The sequence below is a fragment of the Cryptomeria japonica genome, chromosome 9 (assembly GCF_030272615.1).
Source record: "Cryptomeria japonica chromosome 9, Sugi_1.0, whole genome shotgun sequence".
Lineage (NCBI taxonomy): Eukaryota > Viridiplantae > Streptophyta > Pinopsida > Cupressales > Cupressaceae > Cryptomeria > Cryptomeria japonica.
Window position 1 is genome coordinate 678126713 of NC_081413.1, and position 15238 is coordinate 678141950.

At 35.6% G+C, this 15238-nt stretch overlaps 1 protein-coding gene across 2 annotated transcripts in view; it reads left to right on the forward strand.

Annotated features, from left to right (window-relative positions):
- The window catches only part of LOC131074004 (suppressor of mec-8 and unc-52 protein homolog 1), a 77342-nt gene that overhangs the window by 48071 nt on the left and 14033 nt on the right, over nucleotides 1-15238 (forward strand). For both annotated transcript variants that reach the window (XM_058010562.2, XM_058010561.2), the window contains exons 11-15: nucleotides 20-146; nucleotides 281-340; nucleotides 465-572; nucleotides 920-1020; nucleotides 9605-9656. In XM_058010562.2, coding sequence (XP_057866545.2) covers nucleotides 20-146; nucleotides 281-340; nucleotides 465-572; nucleotides 920-1020; nucleotides 9605-9656 — 448 coding nt within the window. The remainder of the gene's footprint in view (nucleotides 1-19; nucleotides 147-280; nucleotides 341-464; nucleotides 573-919; nucleotides 1021-9604; nucleotides 9657-15238) is intronic.

The following is a 15238-nucleotide window of genomic DNA, read 5'->3' on the forward strand; positions in this document are numbered from 1 at the left end:
ATATGCAACTTATTTACAGAATACATGGCCTTAAATCTGGGAAGACACTGAAGGAATTTCGTGGCCATACATCGTATGTCAATGATGCAATATTTACAAGCGATGGTAGTCGTGTTATTACAGCTTCCAGTGATTGTACTGTAAAGGTATGTTCTGCATAAATTCATTGTTATAGTTGTGAAATTTAGTATGTCCTTCTCATTGTCTGCATTGAATTGTCATTTGTTTCTATTTACAGGACATTGCACACAAAGGCTTAAATCATGTCATCTTGTTGCAGGTCTGGGATGTGAAAACGACAGATTGTATTCAAACATTTAAACCTCCACCTCCTCTCAGGGTATATGACTCAAATTAAAATCCTCTTCAATTTGATTTCTTATAACTAATGAAATTGTCAATTTGGTGGCCATGTCCACCCTTGAAAAGTTAAAATTTAAGTTTGATTGTTTTTGCTACTCCAGGGTGGTGATGCATCAGTAAATTCAGTGCATCTTTCTCCGAAGAATCCAGAACACATTATTGTCTGTAACAAAGCATCATCAATATATGTGATGACACTCCAAGGACAGGTACAGCTGACATGCATTATATTTAATTATTACTTTTAAAACTTGACAGGCTTGCTATACAAGATATTAAACCTTTTTATAGTGATCAATTTAATATTTAACCCCAATAGAATGTAGTTCTATCCTCTCATTGTTGCGTTACATTACTGATTCTATTTCCTTGAAAAATATACTGTTATGTGCCATTCAACTAAACATTATTAACTTACAGCTGATCAATGAACCTAGCAGTCTCACCAAGCTTAGTTGGAAAGGAAAATTTACATCTCTTCTTAGTTGTTGCTTAGATAGGAATCAATCTCTACTGACAGTTCCCATGGTTGTATGGTGATATTTATGCTGTCTAGGTTGTAAAAAGTTTTTCATCCGGTAAAAGGGAGGGAGGAGATTTTATCGCTGCATGCGTTTCACCGAAAGGAGAGTGGATTTACTGTGTTGGTGAAGACAGGTACTTATTAGTTATTACTATAATCTCTCATTCATCTTTTTTTATGCTAAATACTATAGTGATAACTGTCAGAAATTGCACTATGCATTGGAAAACATAGTTAGAAATTCTGGTAGATGTGCATTTTTAGGCATAATATAAAACATTGAGAAAGCTGCAATTCCCTTGATAAATGGCAAGTTTGGACTTTGCTTTCCTTTGAGCTTATGGCCATGTCAGCTTTAATACTATTGCCTTAACTCTGGTCGGTTAGGAAATGTGGGTGCTCATTCATTGGAGAGAAAATAAATTCATTTAAATTGTGCGGCATATGTCTGACATGGCTGATTTGAGGTGGGCTGCCATGTATACGATGTAACTATATCTCAGTTACATCACTTTCCCATGATATACTTATAGATCCACGTATCTGGTTATGGTGGTTTGAGTTTTAACTAACTACCCACAACATTATCGTCCTATGGCTCCTTGTACTGCTTGCCTCCTAAAGATAAAGACTAAAACTAAAAGTATCTTTTACTGACAAATAAGAATATAAGGGAGCTTTAGAATCCCTGTATTATAGGTTCCCTCCTAGCTCGTCTTAGGAATTGATTCTTTACTTTACATATATTTGATCCCTCGAGTATGTTATGACCCTAAAACTACGTTGCCGGTTCAGGTTCGGGCATGGGTTTGGGTTCGAGAACCTGGTTTGGCGGCTCGGCAAGATTTTGAAAAGGGTTTTGGGTTCGTTAGTACAAAAACAATGTGAAAATATATATTGTAATATAATATAATTTAATATATATTATACAATAGTATATATTATAATATAACATATATTATACAATAGTATATACTCTATATTATAATATAATATATATTATTATATAATTGAAATATATGAAATATAAAAAAAATATAAAATATATAAATATAATTTTTGAAATATAAAAATTATTAATAATAATATAGAAGAACTATAGCATTGGAAAAATATTTTGTTACAAGCTTAGCAAATGAAATACCTGACTGCACTGGACCGATGGTTTTGGGTGTAATTGATAAAGATTTCTACTGCCTTACAATCATAGCATAAACAAAGCAAACGATCAACTGATGAAATGGCAAAGAACAAACTCCGGTGAAATACAGGTATTGACAGATACAGACAGATGAAATTCAGGTATCATTCAGTCACAAAGATACATGTAACAGATTGACCAAACCCAAAAGAGTACCGGTTTTGGGTTGTAATTGGTAAAGATTTCTACTGCATTACAACCATAGCATAAGCAAAGCAAATGATCAAATGATGAAATGGCAAAGAACAAACTCTGGTGAAATACATGTATTGACAGATACAGACAGATGAAATACAGGTACCATTCAGTCACAAAGATACAGGTAACAGATTGACTGAACCCAAAAAAGTACCGTTATGAACTTGGACCCTGTTCGAACTGGACCAGGACTGGGGGCTCAGGGGAAAGAACCCAGTAACTTAACCCTAGAACACAAATTTTTAGAATATTATTGCCATTTTTTTCTTACATCAATTCAGAGTCACATTTTGTTGCTTGCCTTGATATCCTGGAATCTAATACAGCATGCTAGCCTATTTTGGTATTTTTTCTATCTAGAAACTGCAATATTGCCTTGCTGCAGCAGGCTTTTTTCTAAGGTATCTCTATAAAGGGCGAAAATTATACATTATAGTTTTTGCTTGTGTCAAATCCTTTGACAGACTATTGAGATCATTATGAAAGCTGTCAGGACTCCTACAGCTCTGATACCATGCCAGTAATAATAAATACAGAGAAATATTCAACTTATTTAATTATACAAGTGACAATGTAGCACTATAAATTTTTTTTCCTGCTTGACTCACAATATTGATGGAAAATTCACAAGTGTGCAAGATGTTAGACAAACGAGATATAGCCTCTGAGGAATCTCTATAATCTATCCTCTTTAATTTTTATTGCTGGCAGCTCCCTCCAGATAATATTGTTTTCTATTTTCAGGTTGGCAAGATGAAAAAAGGTCATCTTTTATTACTTTATTTGAAGTGGATTTCCTTAATGGCTTTTCTTTGTGTTACTTACCCCTTTGGAGTAGATTCCTCCAAAATTCTACTTATTATCTTTGGGCACTTGTTGACATGTACCACATCTAATACTAACCAATTATTTGTGGACTTATCAAGTGCCTTAGGTTCAAAATACACACCACAATATTTCTGTCTGCAAAACTTGTAACTTTGTCTCTGTAACAGTCTTAACTTAGTGATAATTCCCCAATTATTATAACTAGGGGTTTACTATTTTGCAATCAGTATCAGAGGCAATTTGCCTGTAATATACAAACAATATCAACAATAGAAAGAATGGTCAATGTTCAGGAATAACCATAAAAGGCAATGGAAGTGTCAGAAATAGTTATTCAAAACATCTAGAAAACAGGAGTACAGAAGCAATGGTAAAGAGTTTATTGCAAAGAAAACCCAAGAGATCAGAAGCGTTCATCAAAGTAGAAATCTATGAAGGTTGAACAGTGAAGGAAACCTTCTTTATTCCTCCACACTGAAAGTACCAATTACATCAATTCATTGACAGCTCGCCAATAACATTTCTGAGAATACTGTCAGGATAATGTCATGGAATACATCAGGCTTCTTTGAAGCAGTTCTAAGGTTTGTGACACTATAATGTGCTGAAACAATGTCATCTCTTCTAGCATCCAAGTTCAAATTGTTAAAGTAATTATTAAATAATAAATAGTAATGGTCTACTAGTTATTAGCTTTAGGCTTTACTTTAGGTTAGACTTTAGTATGTGTTTTTTGGTCCCACAGTCATAACGTGTGTTGTCTCCCCTACATGTAATCCTATTTGAGAAAGATTTCGTTGCCTATTTTATTAATATGAATATATTAATTATCTTTGTGCTTAATTTTTGTAATATGATATTAGAGCTCAACTAGAGCCATGGAGTTGGTGAAAGTGTGAAGACCTAGGGATTGTTGTTGGCGGAGATAGATTGAGGGATCACTAGTGTAGCACAATCAAGAGGCAAAAGTTTTTGTAGACCATGTCATACATCAGATTTGTATGGCTTCGTGGGCAGAGTTTTAAAAAAAAAATGGTGTCATTTTATTCCTTGAAAAGTTGTGACATTTTTCTTTTGGGCAGAATTGTGGCAAGGTTGCTGATGAAAATTACATATTTTTTATTACTAAAAATTGTGGGATTTTTCCCCCAAAATCACAACAATTTTTTGCTTTAATTGCGGGTCTTTTTCATCAAAAATTGGTGGATGGTTTACTATCTTTTCCATAAAAAATGTGGGTTTAATAAGTTGAAAATCATGATTTTTGGGTCATGCGATAGTCATTTCTGCAATTAAAAACCTAGATGCAGGAGCAGATATGGTTCAATTTTTTTGCCAAACATTACTAGTAACAGATTTTCAGGTTTCTCCCAATTGTCACTAGGGCATGTTGCAGCTGTTGGTGTGAATACAGTTTTGTACCTAACTAATTCATTAGTGGGGTCCTATTCACATGTTAACTTGGGTCCTAAGGAATTTTTCTAGAAGTCTTAGTTGTCAATTTGATGATATCTTATCTTTTGGCATTTAATTCTTGTGTCCTAGGTTGTTATGTTAGTTGTCTCATGTTATATGATTAAGACACTTGCCAACATCTTGTTTAATCCTATCTCACCTTGCCTATATAAGCTATTAAAATAATAATGTAATATTTCTATAATGGTCATCTTAGTAAGTTGTTTAGTTTCCTTTCCGTCTTTCATGTTTCTATTCTCGATCGTTTCCATTATGGAAAGATCGCCTTGTATTCTCTATTTAAGGAGCCTTTCGTCTCCTTCTGTAATCATCAATTTGATCAATAATCTTTATATGGTGTCAGAGCAGAAGTGTTTAACGAATTTTTAATTTGTGGTTTCTTTACCTGGAATTTATTTCTAGAAGTTTTTTGAAACGATTTTTAATGAAATATTGTGTTTTTTCTTGAATTTTTCATGAGAAATTTTTAGAAGGATTTTTTGATCGATTTTTATTAAAAATCATGGGTTTTTACCTTTTTTCACAAATCAAAGGTTTTTTTTACCATTTTTCCCCAAAACGAAGGATTTTGCTGATTCATCACAAAAATCGTGTGATTTCTGCTAGCACCATTTTTGCCTGATTTTTGACAAATTAGAGGTTTTTCATTTTTTGAGCAGCACCTAGGGATTTGTGCCAGTAGGGTTTGATGATTTTTCCACAAAATCGTGGTGCTCTTTTTCACTATTATTGGATAAAATCACGGTTTCTTGTAGCTTGTTTTGGGTTGTATCTAGGGTTTCTAGGGCAAACAGTGTTCTGCAAATGTTTTTGATGGTTTTTTTTACAAAACCGTGGATGTTAATATTTTTCTAAAGCAGCAGGGGGTTTTTGACCTGGTCTTCTTTTGATGATTTTTGGCAAAATTGTGGATTTTCAAAATTTTTGCACAATTTTTTAAAAATAAATTGTGGGTTTCAGTTTTTTGCCACTTTTTTATCAAATAAAAAATCAAAGTTTATTGCAGGAGCTGATTTTATCTTGTTTTCCATGTCTCTAGATAGCGGGAGGGATAGCTTCGTTACTCAACATCATGTTTGAAGGATTGTGATAAACTTGGTCATGTACAAAAGTTTTGCAGAGAGTGGTTGGCTGGTCAAGAGTTTTTATTCAAGATCAAGGACATTAGAGAGTAGTTGATTGACATTGGTCAAAAAAATGGAAGAGGACATGGTGATGATCACATTGAAAAGCTTACCACATGGTTACAAACATTTTATTGAGACTTTGAACATCATTTTTGTACAAATGTTGACTTGAAGTCTGATGAGTTGTGTAATATGCTTTGAAAAAACAAATTGAAGTGATAATTTGGTAGCAGTTGTGAGATGAAGGGTGTAAAAAGTGCTTTTGTAAGACAAGGGAAAAGGAAAATGGTCATAGAAGAATAGACAAGGGAGCAATGAGAATGCAACAAAGAATCTGAAGAACATCACGTCATTATTGTGGTAAGATGGGCCATATGAAGATGCACTACAAAAAAATGTAGGTTGAGGAGAAATCCAACCAAGGAGGGCCTCAGGTCGTAGAGCATACAACGGAGTCAACCTTCTATGCATTCATGGTCAAAAGACCAACATATTTGTATGTCACTTAACCAACTAGCAGAATTGTTTCACAAAGCATTTTGCTTGCAATTCTTCTGAAGATTCAATGATTTTTGGTGGTGGGAGGAGTACATGATATAGGCAAAGGGAATGTACAAGTATTCTCAAGAGAGAATGTTGATTTTTCTTTGTGTGTACGATGTGTCACTATGGAGCTTAAGCTATACTCTCCATGAACCATATTATGAGATACTACCTCAATCTGGATATAATCTTTAGCAATCACAAATGATATATAGTTGACAAAGAATTCAAGAAGACTATTGCTCTTGGTGTTGAAGATCATGGTTTGTTACAAATTAGTTGATATTGGACAGGCCAGCAAACATGCATCGGTAACCAAAAGTGTATTAGACATCACCGCACTTTGGCATCAGCAGTATGATCTTTAGTGGTGAGGAGGAGTACACGGTAGTAGGCAAAGGGAATGTACAAATATTCTCAGGAGGGAAAATGTTGATTTTTCTTAGTTTGTATTGTGTGACATACGGAGCTTAATCTACTCTCCGTGAGCCAGATTATGAGACATTGCTTCTATCAAGATATCATCTTTAGCAATCACAAATGTTACATAGTTGACAAAGAGACCAAGAAGACTATTGCTTTTTGGTGTGGAAGATCATGGTTTTTACAAATTAGTTCTTATCGAACAAGTTAGGGAGCATGCATTGGCAGCCAAAAGTGCATTAGAGATCACTACACTTTGGAATCAGCAGCATGGGCACTTTAATCTATCATACCGCTCTTAGTTGGCTCGAGAGAACTTGGTAGTCAGTTTTCCTAACATCCAACAATAGATATAGGGTGTTTGTTGAGCTTGTTGGGTAGAGAAGCTACACAAATCTCTATTTGATCATGGATGAGCCTAAAGAGCCAAGAGTCTTTGACTTTGTTCATGAAAATGTTTATGAACAAATGAACATGACATCCGTCATTAGTGCTTTGGTATTTGCTTGTGTTTGGTAATGATTATAATATTAAAATGTGTGTGTATTATTTGAATTTGAAATTTGATGTGTTTAATGTGGAACCCTCATCTTAGCAACTCTTTCTCTTGGGTGTGATCTCTCATCAAGTGAAAAACCCAAGGGTGATTGTAGATAAATTTTGTGATCCTCCTTGCATCCTCTACAATTAATGTCACTCAATCAAGTTTGCCTATGTCCTCCAAAACGAAGGTCAAGGACACGTTACATAAGGTGACCAAAAAATTGTAATGCGTCTCTCATGGAGGGTTCTCAGAGCCGCCACATACGCTGCTGCATTGCCAATTATTATTTTCACCACATTTTCAAATCCCACCTCCATGACAACTTGCTCCAACATTAGAGCCAAAGTTTCTACAATTTTCACTTTGTTGGAGGCATCCACCAATTTCAAGAAGACCACTTCATTTTTGCAAGCTACCAAAACATTAATAATGGTGTGGGTTTTCCCATCCGTCCACCCATTAGAAATAATAGTGCAGCCATATTTTTTCTTTTCCTTTCTTTGCTCTTCCACTTTCGCCCTTGCTCTATCAGTTGTATTTACGAGCAGTCTATAAGTACAAAGTGAAATCATGTACGCAATTTTAATTTTAAACAAAAAATAGCTTAAATTCAACATAAATTACTATAAATTTAAGAACATAAATTTAATCTAAAACTCAACATGCTCATCGAAAAATTTAAATCAACTAACTCAAGTCTTTGCAAGAAGGTGCCTTGTAGCGTGTTCTTGCAACTGTCAATGCGGTAACCAAATTCTCCTAATAAGGAGTATTTGCCACATTGAAAGGGATGTTGTTAAAGTACCAAAAATCAACACATGCAATGTCTGCATGTTCATGGACCTCCCTGTTCCATCCAGTTGCCTCCGACGATGGTTGTGCTCCAGGTGTATCTAGGCACAAAAAAATTATGTGGTGCTCTTCTAGAAGTAGATGAGGTGGTGCCCATAGTGGTGATGGATTTGGTTTGGATATGTGGGCCACGAATATAGCCCACTATTCTCTGAAGTGCATCTTCATCTGATTCAAGGTCGACTGGAGCACCTGGAGAAGCAGCTATGTATGCTACCATGGTTGCCTTTGCCCTTTCCCTTTGCAATTTTTTCTCTTCTGCAGCTGCAAGTATGGTATTCATTTCTCTTTTTATTTCTTTAGTTGTCCTAGGACAATCATTGGAATCATGACGAGTGGTGCTTGCAAGACAGTATTTGAGGCAGTTTATGCCTCCATGAAATACTTTTTCACATTTAATGCAAAAAAATGACCCAGGTTTCAATCCTTGATAGGCATACTTCCACGTAGGGTCTCTAGCTCCTGCAGGACAAGTGCCTACAAATGATGGGGGTGGTACTGATGGGGCAGAGCCTGAAGCTGAATTGGATGTAGAACCTTCTCTATTTGCCATAATAAGTTAACCCACACATACAAAGTGAAAGCACAAGTTGTTAATATTTTAATAAAAAAGTCAACAAACAACCTAAATTAGTCTAAATCAATATAGATTAGTTGAAATCTGTAAAAGTTTAATCTAATCTAAGATTCTAAACATTTTCTTGAAAAAAAAAGGATTCAAATAAAAAAAGTAGCCAAGGTATAAACAGTGAAAACAATGAAAAATAAAAAAAAATTGTCAAAAAAGGGTGATGAATCTTGTATTGTGGAATCTAAATCTATTTAGAGTACTTGGTATTAGCATTGATGATTTTTTTTTTAAACCTAGATGCAGCAAAAAGAAGTAAAATGTTTTTTTAAAAAAAAAGAAAAAGAAAATCAGAAAACCTACCTTGAAATTCAATTTGCCTGTGAAATTCACTCAAAAAACGCTTAAATCTTCATTCCTTGGTGCAAAATCGCTGCAAATGGACTGCTAGGAGGTTTTTTTTGGCTGGAGGTGCAAAAGAGCACAAAAAAATGAAATGAAAATGTCTTTTTTCTGGCTATGGGCTCTTTATTTTTCTGCAGCTGAGTTTTTCTATGGGACTCTCAGAGTTTTTGTGAAAACTTGCCAAAAACTTGGGGCTGAAAAAAACTCGAGTTTTTTCACGATCCATCGAGTTTTCGCTGAGTAGTCCATATATGGTCATTAACAAATCATGAACAACTTATTGAAATCTTACTGTTATGTCACAACTAAATTAGGGTTTGATCAATTATATGTTATGTATTCAACAACCATAGTTGTATGATATATGGTTGAGTTTATAATCATGTTGAGGATGTTCAGTGCCAGTTATTCAAACATATGTTTCAATATGACTTAGTTTTTGAGCAATGGAAACACACTAAACACTGCTTAATTTTGTTTTTTGATTCTTTGTAAGATTTGTTATATTGGTGGGGCAACTGCATCAATTAGTTTAAAATTTGGTTTTCTGCAGGAATATCTATTGCTTCAGTCAACAGTCTGGGAAACTGGAACATCTCATGAAGGTATGTTATCTTAGATAGTGTATGCCTGAACTTCTTAATAATGTATCTTCTTTTCTGCTTATTATATGTTTATATCCAGAAAAAAATGATGGATATATATTGAGATTGATGCATGTAATAAATCCACATTTGAGATTAAACTTGTTTTTAATTGAATACAATGTATGAAAGCGATAGAAAGAGGAGAATTTTTTTATACTATGTATCAGAATCTTTCTATTGTTGGCAGTCTGTTAAACTGAAGGCAGTTGACTGTAACCTTGATTAAAGAGACTGCAGTCATTAATGCCAGCGAAGATGCATATTTTCCCTGTTTGGATGATGCATTTACAGAAATTATTATTCGATTTTGATTTGTTAGCTATGTTCTTTTGTTTGGAGATTTTTTTATTGATGCATGACCCACATTGATAATGGTTAAACTATGCAATGACACTTGAATGCTTGCATATTGCTTCTAAACTTTTACGTTAACCTGTGGATGTGGTGATGTGAGTTGGATTAAATTCATAAGGTCTCTACATGCCTCTATTATTTGAATCCTGCTTAGTAGTCAAACAAATATTTAATCATAAACAAGTTATTGAAATCTTCTAGTTATTTATAGAGCTTATATTTAGAAACCACAAACTAGAGTGTGGCCTCGGAATGAATCCAGACTACACCTTTTTTTTTTTTGACAAAGAGGGCAAACAACTATAAAATATGACTGAAAAGAGTAAGAGTATGACAGCATAGTCTTGCTGCTTTCCAACAAGCAGCAGAGTAGTATGGTCTAACTACCTGTCATTTGTAACACATCAAAACTCAGTGTTCCATGGGCGTTGGGGACGGGGGGATGGGGGGACGGGGGGGACGCGTTTCTGGGATGGGGGGACCAAGGGCCTAAATTTGGGGACGGCGGGGGGACGGCGGCGGGGTGGTGGTGCTCATATACTTATACATATACATATAGTACTTGAAAAACTAGTTTTGAAAAGATGTATGACAGTATTACAGTGTAAGAATTACATTTCAAATGAGACTAGGAAATTTGAAATACTAAATCTAAATACCAAGATTTCTAAGTTGTGTTGTTATATGGAGCCTAATCAAACTCGGAGGTTAGATTTTCCCTACTTCTATCAGCGCGGTTTCCCCCCATATTTTTCAATGGGGGTTTGGGGGCAGCGCCCCCAAGTTGGGGTCAAGGGGCAGCGCCCCACGAGGCCAAAAATACTTTTATTATTTTCTAAAGGCATCGGGTGTTATTTTTCTATTGGCCCACGTCCAATTAGAGTTACCCCTTAACCCTCAAAAAACTTAAAAAGTCACTTTTTTTTTAAATTTTAATTTTAAACATTGCATATAAGTGGGGGCGACAGGAGACGTCTGGGCGTCTCCCCATCCTTGGAGAGACGTCTGCACGTCTCTTGAAGGACGGGGAGACGCCCAATCATCTCCCAAGGAGACGTGGAGGCGTCTCCATGTCTCTCTAGGAGACGCCTAGACGTCTCCCAAGGAGATGTCTCCACGTCTCCCTGGGAGACGCGGGGACGTCTCCGCGTCCCAGCGGCGCTTGGGTGGAGGTGGCGGGACGGCGGGGGACGTCGCGTCCCCGTCCCCCCGTCCCCGAAACGTTTCTGATGGGGGGACGCGCCCAAAAAGGGGGGGGACGCGTCCCCGTGGAACACTGTCAAAACTATAATAAAAATATACCGTGGATATCAAAATAACTGACATGAAGATAGACAACTATCAAAATCAGCATCACAGAATGGCAGATTATCTGGGGCATACACCTTTATAGCAAAAAAAATAGAAAATAAAAGCAAGGAAATAAAATACTAATAATGAGGAGTGGGAGGTCTCGCGAGATCTAAGTGTCCCTGATTTGAGAAATAGATCAGTTTTTTTTTTTTACTTGGGTGTACACACAAATATAAAAAATTACAAAATATAAACATAGTGGTACTTATAATAAACATAATATTTAAATGCCTCATAATCTGCAAAATGAAAATATGCATAAATTCATAGTGATTTGTCAAATGTCACACACAAGAAAAATTACAATCAATATTCAATAATCTTCATACTGCTCTTCATTTGAGAGCATCAAAGTCAACATTTGGCTCAATTTCTTTTGTACCACAATTAGCTGCAACTCTCCATGTCATGTGCAAAAGCTGCCTCTCTATAGACTTCGCCAAACTATGCAACTATAGCGTCTGAGTCAATACACATAGGAGTTGGATCCCAATTCTTCATCACCCCATCTGTTTTAGGTATGTTGGAGTGCACTAAAACCAAATCCTCAGCTTTTTTTGAACCCAATTAGTTGCACATAACCAAGTGGATGAAGGAGTATGCACTCGAATTCCGCTTAGCTAAAGAAGAACTCACAACATCTTGATTTGCATACGACATTTACAATTAAAAACCATAAATTATAAATTCATACAGCAAATGAAAAATGAGAACGCTAAAAAATAAAAAGGTTCATGCTTGAGAGAAATTTTATTGCAAGAGGATGCAAGTAAATAGAGCCTTGGCCATGTATGCACCACCATCTATGGGCCTCTTTTTGCATTTGTCTCAAAGAACATAAACATCATGATGTTTTGAAGATACGAGTGGCCAAACTCATTCAAGAAAACACTTTGTATATCTAAATCTAGCAATATTCTTTTGAATGCAGTTTTGTAACCAACAACAACCTCTTTATTCCTTTATGGTGCCACCCTCCTTGGCAAAGAAATTTTTTTTACTCTATAGTATTTCGGAGACAAAGCAAATGCTAGGAGATGCAAGAGCATGGTCATCTTGTAGCCTTTTGAAAAATGGTCATTTTAATCTATAGTATTTTGGAGACAAAGCAAATGCTAGGAGATGCAAGAGCATGGTCATAGTCAACAATGATCTTTTGTAGCCTTTTGAAGAATGCTTCTATGTGGTCATGCTATTTGGCTTCTAGTTTGGTGCTCAATTTTTCAATCATGGAGTCGATGCCATCATAAACTTTACTTAAACATGGCCAATTTTTATTAACATACCTAATCATGTTGATGATGGCGAAATTCAATACATATTACACATAAGTCTTATCACTTATCATTTAGGATCACTGCTTAGAGTTTTTGTGTTCCCTATATTTGTTGCCTCCTTATACTCCAAAGAGTGTTGATGGCCATAACACTCAGTCCATCGTGCACCTTCACAAGTCATCTTGAAATGATTGTATGTGATGCAAATTGAGTTTCAATAAATATACATGGTATGGAAAAAACAAATTAAAATATTAAAAGGTAGATGGCATGCCACATATCAAGAATTAAAGTTGAAAATATACTAAAAAATAAAATTTAAGTTACCTTCAACTCCAAGTTGAAAAAGGCCTTGAAGACGTCCTATGACATATGATGATTAGTCACAAACATTTAGGTCCTCCTCACTTTCCATGTAGATATCTTGACCCACTCGATCTTTTACCAATATTTTGCAATATCAATTGAATGAGTATACAACACATGGTATCAAAACATTATGCCTATATGTACCCTCCTTTGTAAAAGTAGCTACCCTACAATTTTTAGTGTTGCCCATTATGAGTTGAACAATTTTTTTGTGGGTTTACCATTTCAATGGATTGTATCACGATATTGGCAATGAAAGTTGCATCCTTCACTTGCCCCTCATAATTTGTTGCCTTAAAAAACATTGCTATTTTAGGGGACACTACAAAACATTGATTAGTGGTCTATTTTTGCAATACTTCCATCCATCAGAAATGGACGCTCCTATTTTGGGCCATGTATCATTGATTGCTCCCAATATGCCTCTACAAAAACTTTCTACTTGGCCAATAAGTTGATGCACACCTTTTCATACCCAAGACTAATGTAATTAGTAGGTGCAAATTTCTGTCACCATATTTTGCCAATATGGTGATCTAACAAGGTCGAAGTAATCCTTTTACATTTTTTGAAGGAATGAAAAATAGGTTACAAGGTGTAACTATTTGTGTATACTTCCATTCACATTTCTGTAGTTTGAATTTCAATGATTTGTGATTATTTCAATGTTTTCAAAGCATTAGGTAATTAGTCATTGTGATTGGAGTTTTTCAACATTCCATCCTAGGATCAAGTGGGACTATGGTCTTCGCAAGAAGATATTTCACCTAGCTACCCTCCCAAGGGAAGTAGTGCTTTAGATCCTATGCGGTTTGGGGGACAATGCTATAGATGAGGACCTAGATGAGTTGTATATGTGCAAAAGAAGTTTGAAGACAAAGGTTAGGTGGTGAAGGATACGAGAATTGGAACTAACCATTTTATTAATCTACACATTTTCTATATAACATATTCCAAGAGATGTATGATTGTATTTTCTCCTACCCTATAAATTGTATGCCTTTTTGTGTGCAAATTTGTGTAGATGTTGTGTGGAAGGTAAATAGAGCTGTTGGTAAAGTTGTGCAACATGATCTTTGATGTTGTGCAAGTGGCACATGATGCAAAGGGCTGCAGGTGAGCTATATGTTGTCTTAGGAATTGTGTGGCATGGTTCATTCATTGTGCAAGTGGCACATGAATTAAATTTTGCATGGGTGCATGACATGGTTCTTGGCACCACGTGCATGGGGTTGTTAGTGTTGTGCATGTCACTGATGGTGACATAAAGGTTCATGTAGTAATGGGTGGATAATATGACCCTTCTTAAGGGCAATCATTTGAATAGTGCTGAAGGATACTTGTGCAATCTAGGGTGGAGGTTGACGATATGCTTGAATTGTGGAATCACCTAAGGATTTTGATCTCTTATTGCTCGTTGATATTGTGATGCTTTACAAGGTGACTATGTCACATACTAACTCCTTATGAAGAGGATGAGTATCATATGAGAAGCAACATTGGTACTTGACGTGTATATTTGGTGTTGTAGGAGCTAGTCCATCCCAAATTGCATACGAATTCTAGAGTGTGATGATGGCTTTAGAAATGAGCTTCTTCATACTATTGCCATTGATTGGAAGAAAAACTAGTGGTGACCGTTCCACCTACATTTTCAAATGGCATAGACACCCTACTTCAACATTTGACATAGTTGTTGTGGTTTCATATGTCGTGACATGTGACTTCAGGGTTCTTATCTTCCTCTTCTTGCTCATGGGAGCCCTTTTCTTCTATGCACATGAATATAGTCTTCCTGATGTCTCCACTTTGAAATATAATTCAATAATAAATAATGAAATAAAATTAAAATACAAAAGAATAAAAATAAAATTAAAATATAAAAAAATTTAATTAAATATAATTAAAATTTAATTAAGTCAATGAATGGTCAAAAGACATGGAAAGAAAAGTTGTGACTCCCTTTAACATGAGATATAAAAGGGAGAAGAGAACCTCATTTGAGGGGGGGATAATTTGGGAATCAGAAGTGCAGGTCTGATTGTGAAAGGTTGTGTCCCTTTCAAAGGGCAGAAATAATGAAGAGTTGCACTCTCTTAAAGGGTGCTAATGGTGAAAGGGTATGTGACTTTCCAAAGGGCATATATGATGAAGAGGTGTGACCTCTCCCTTCACATTGAGAGATAT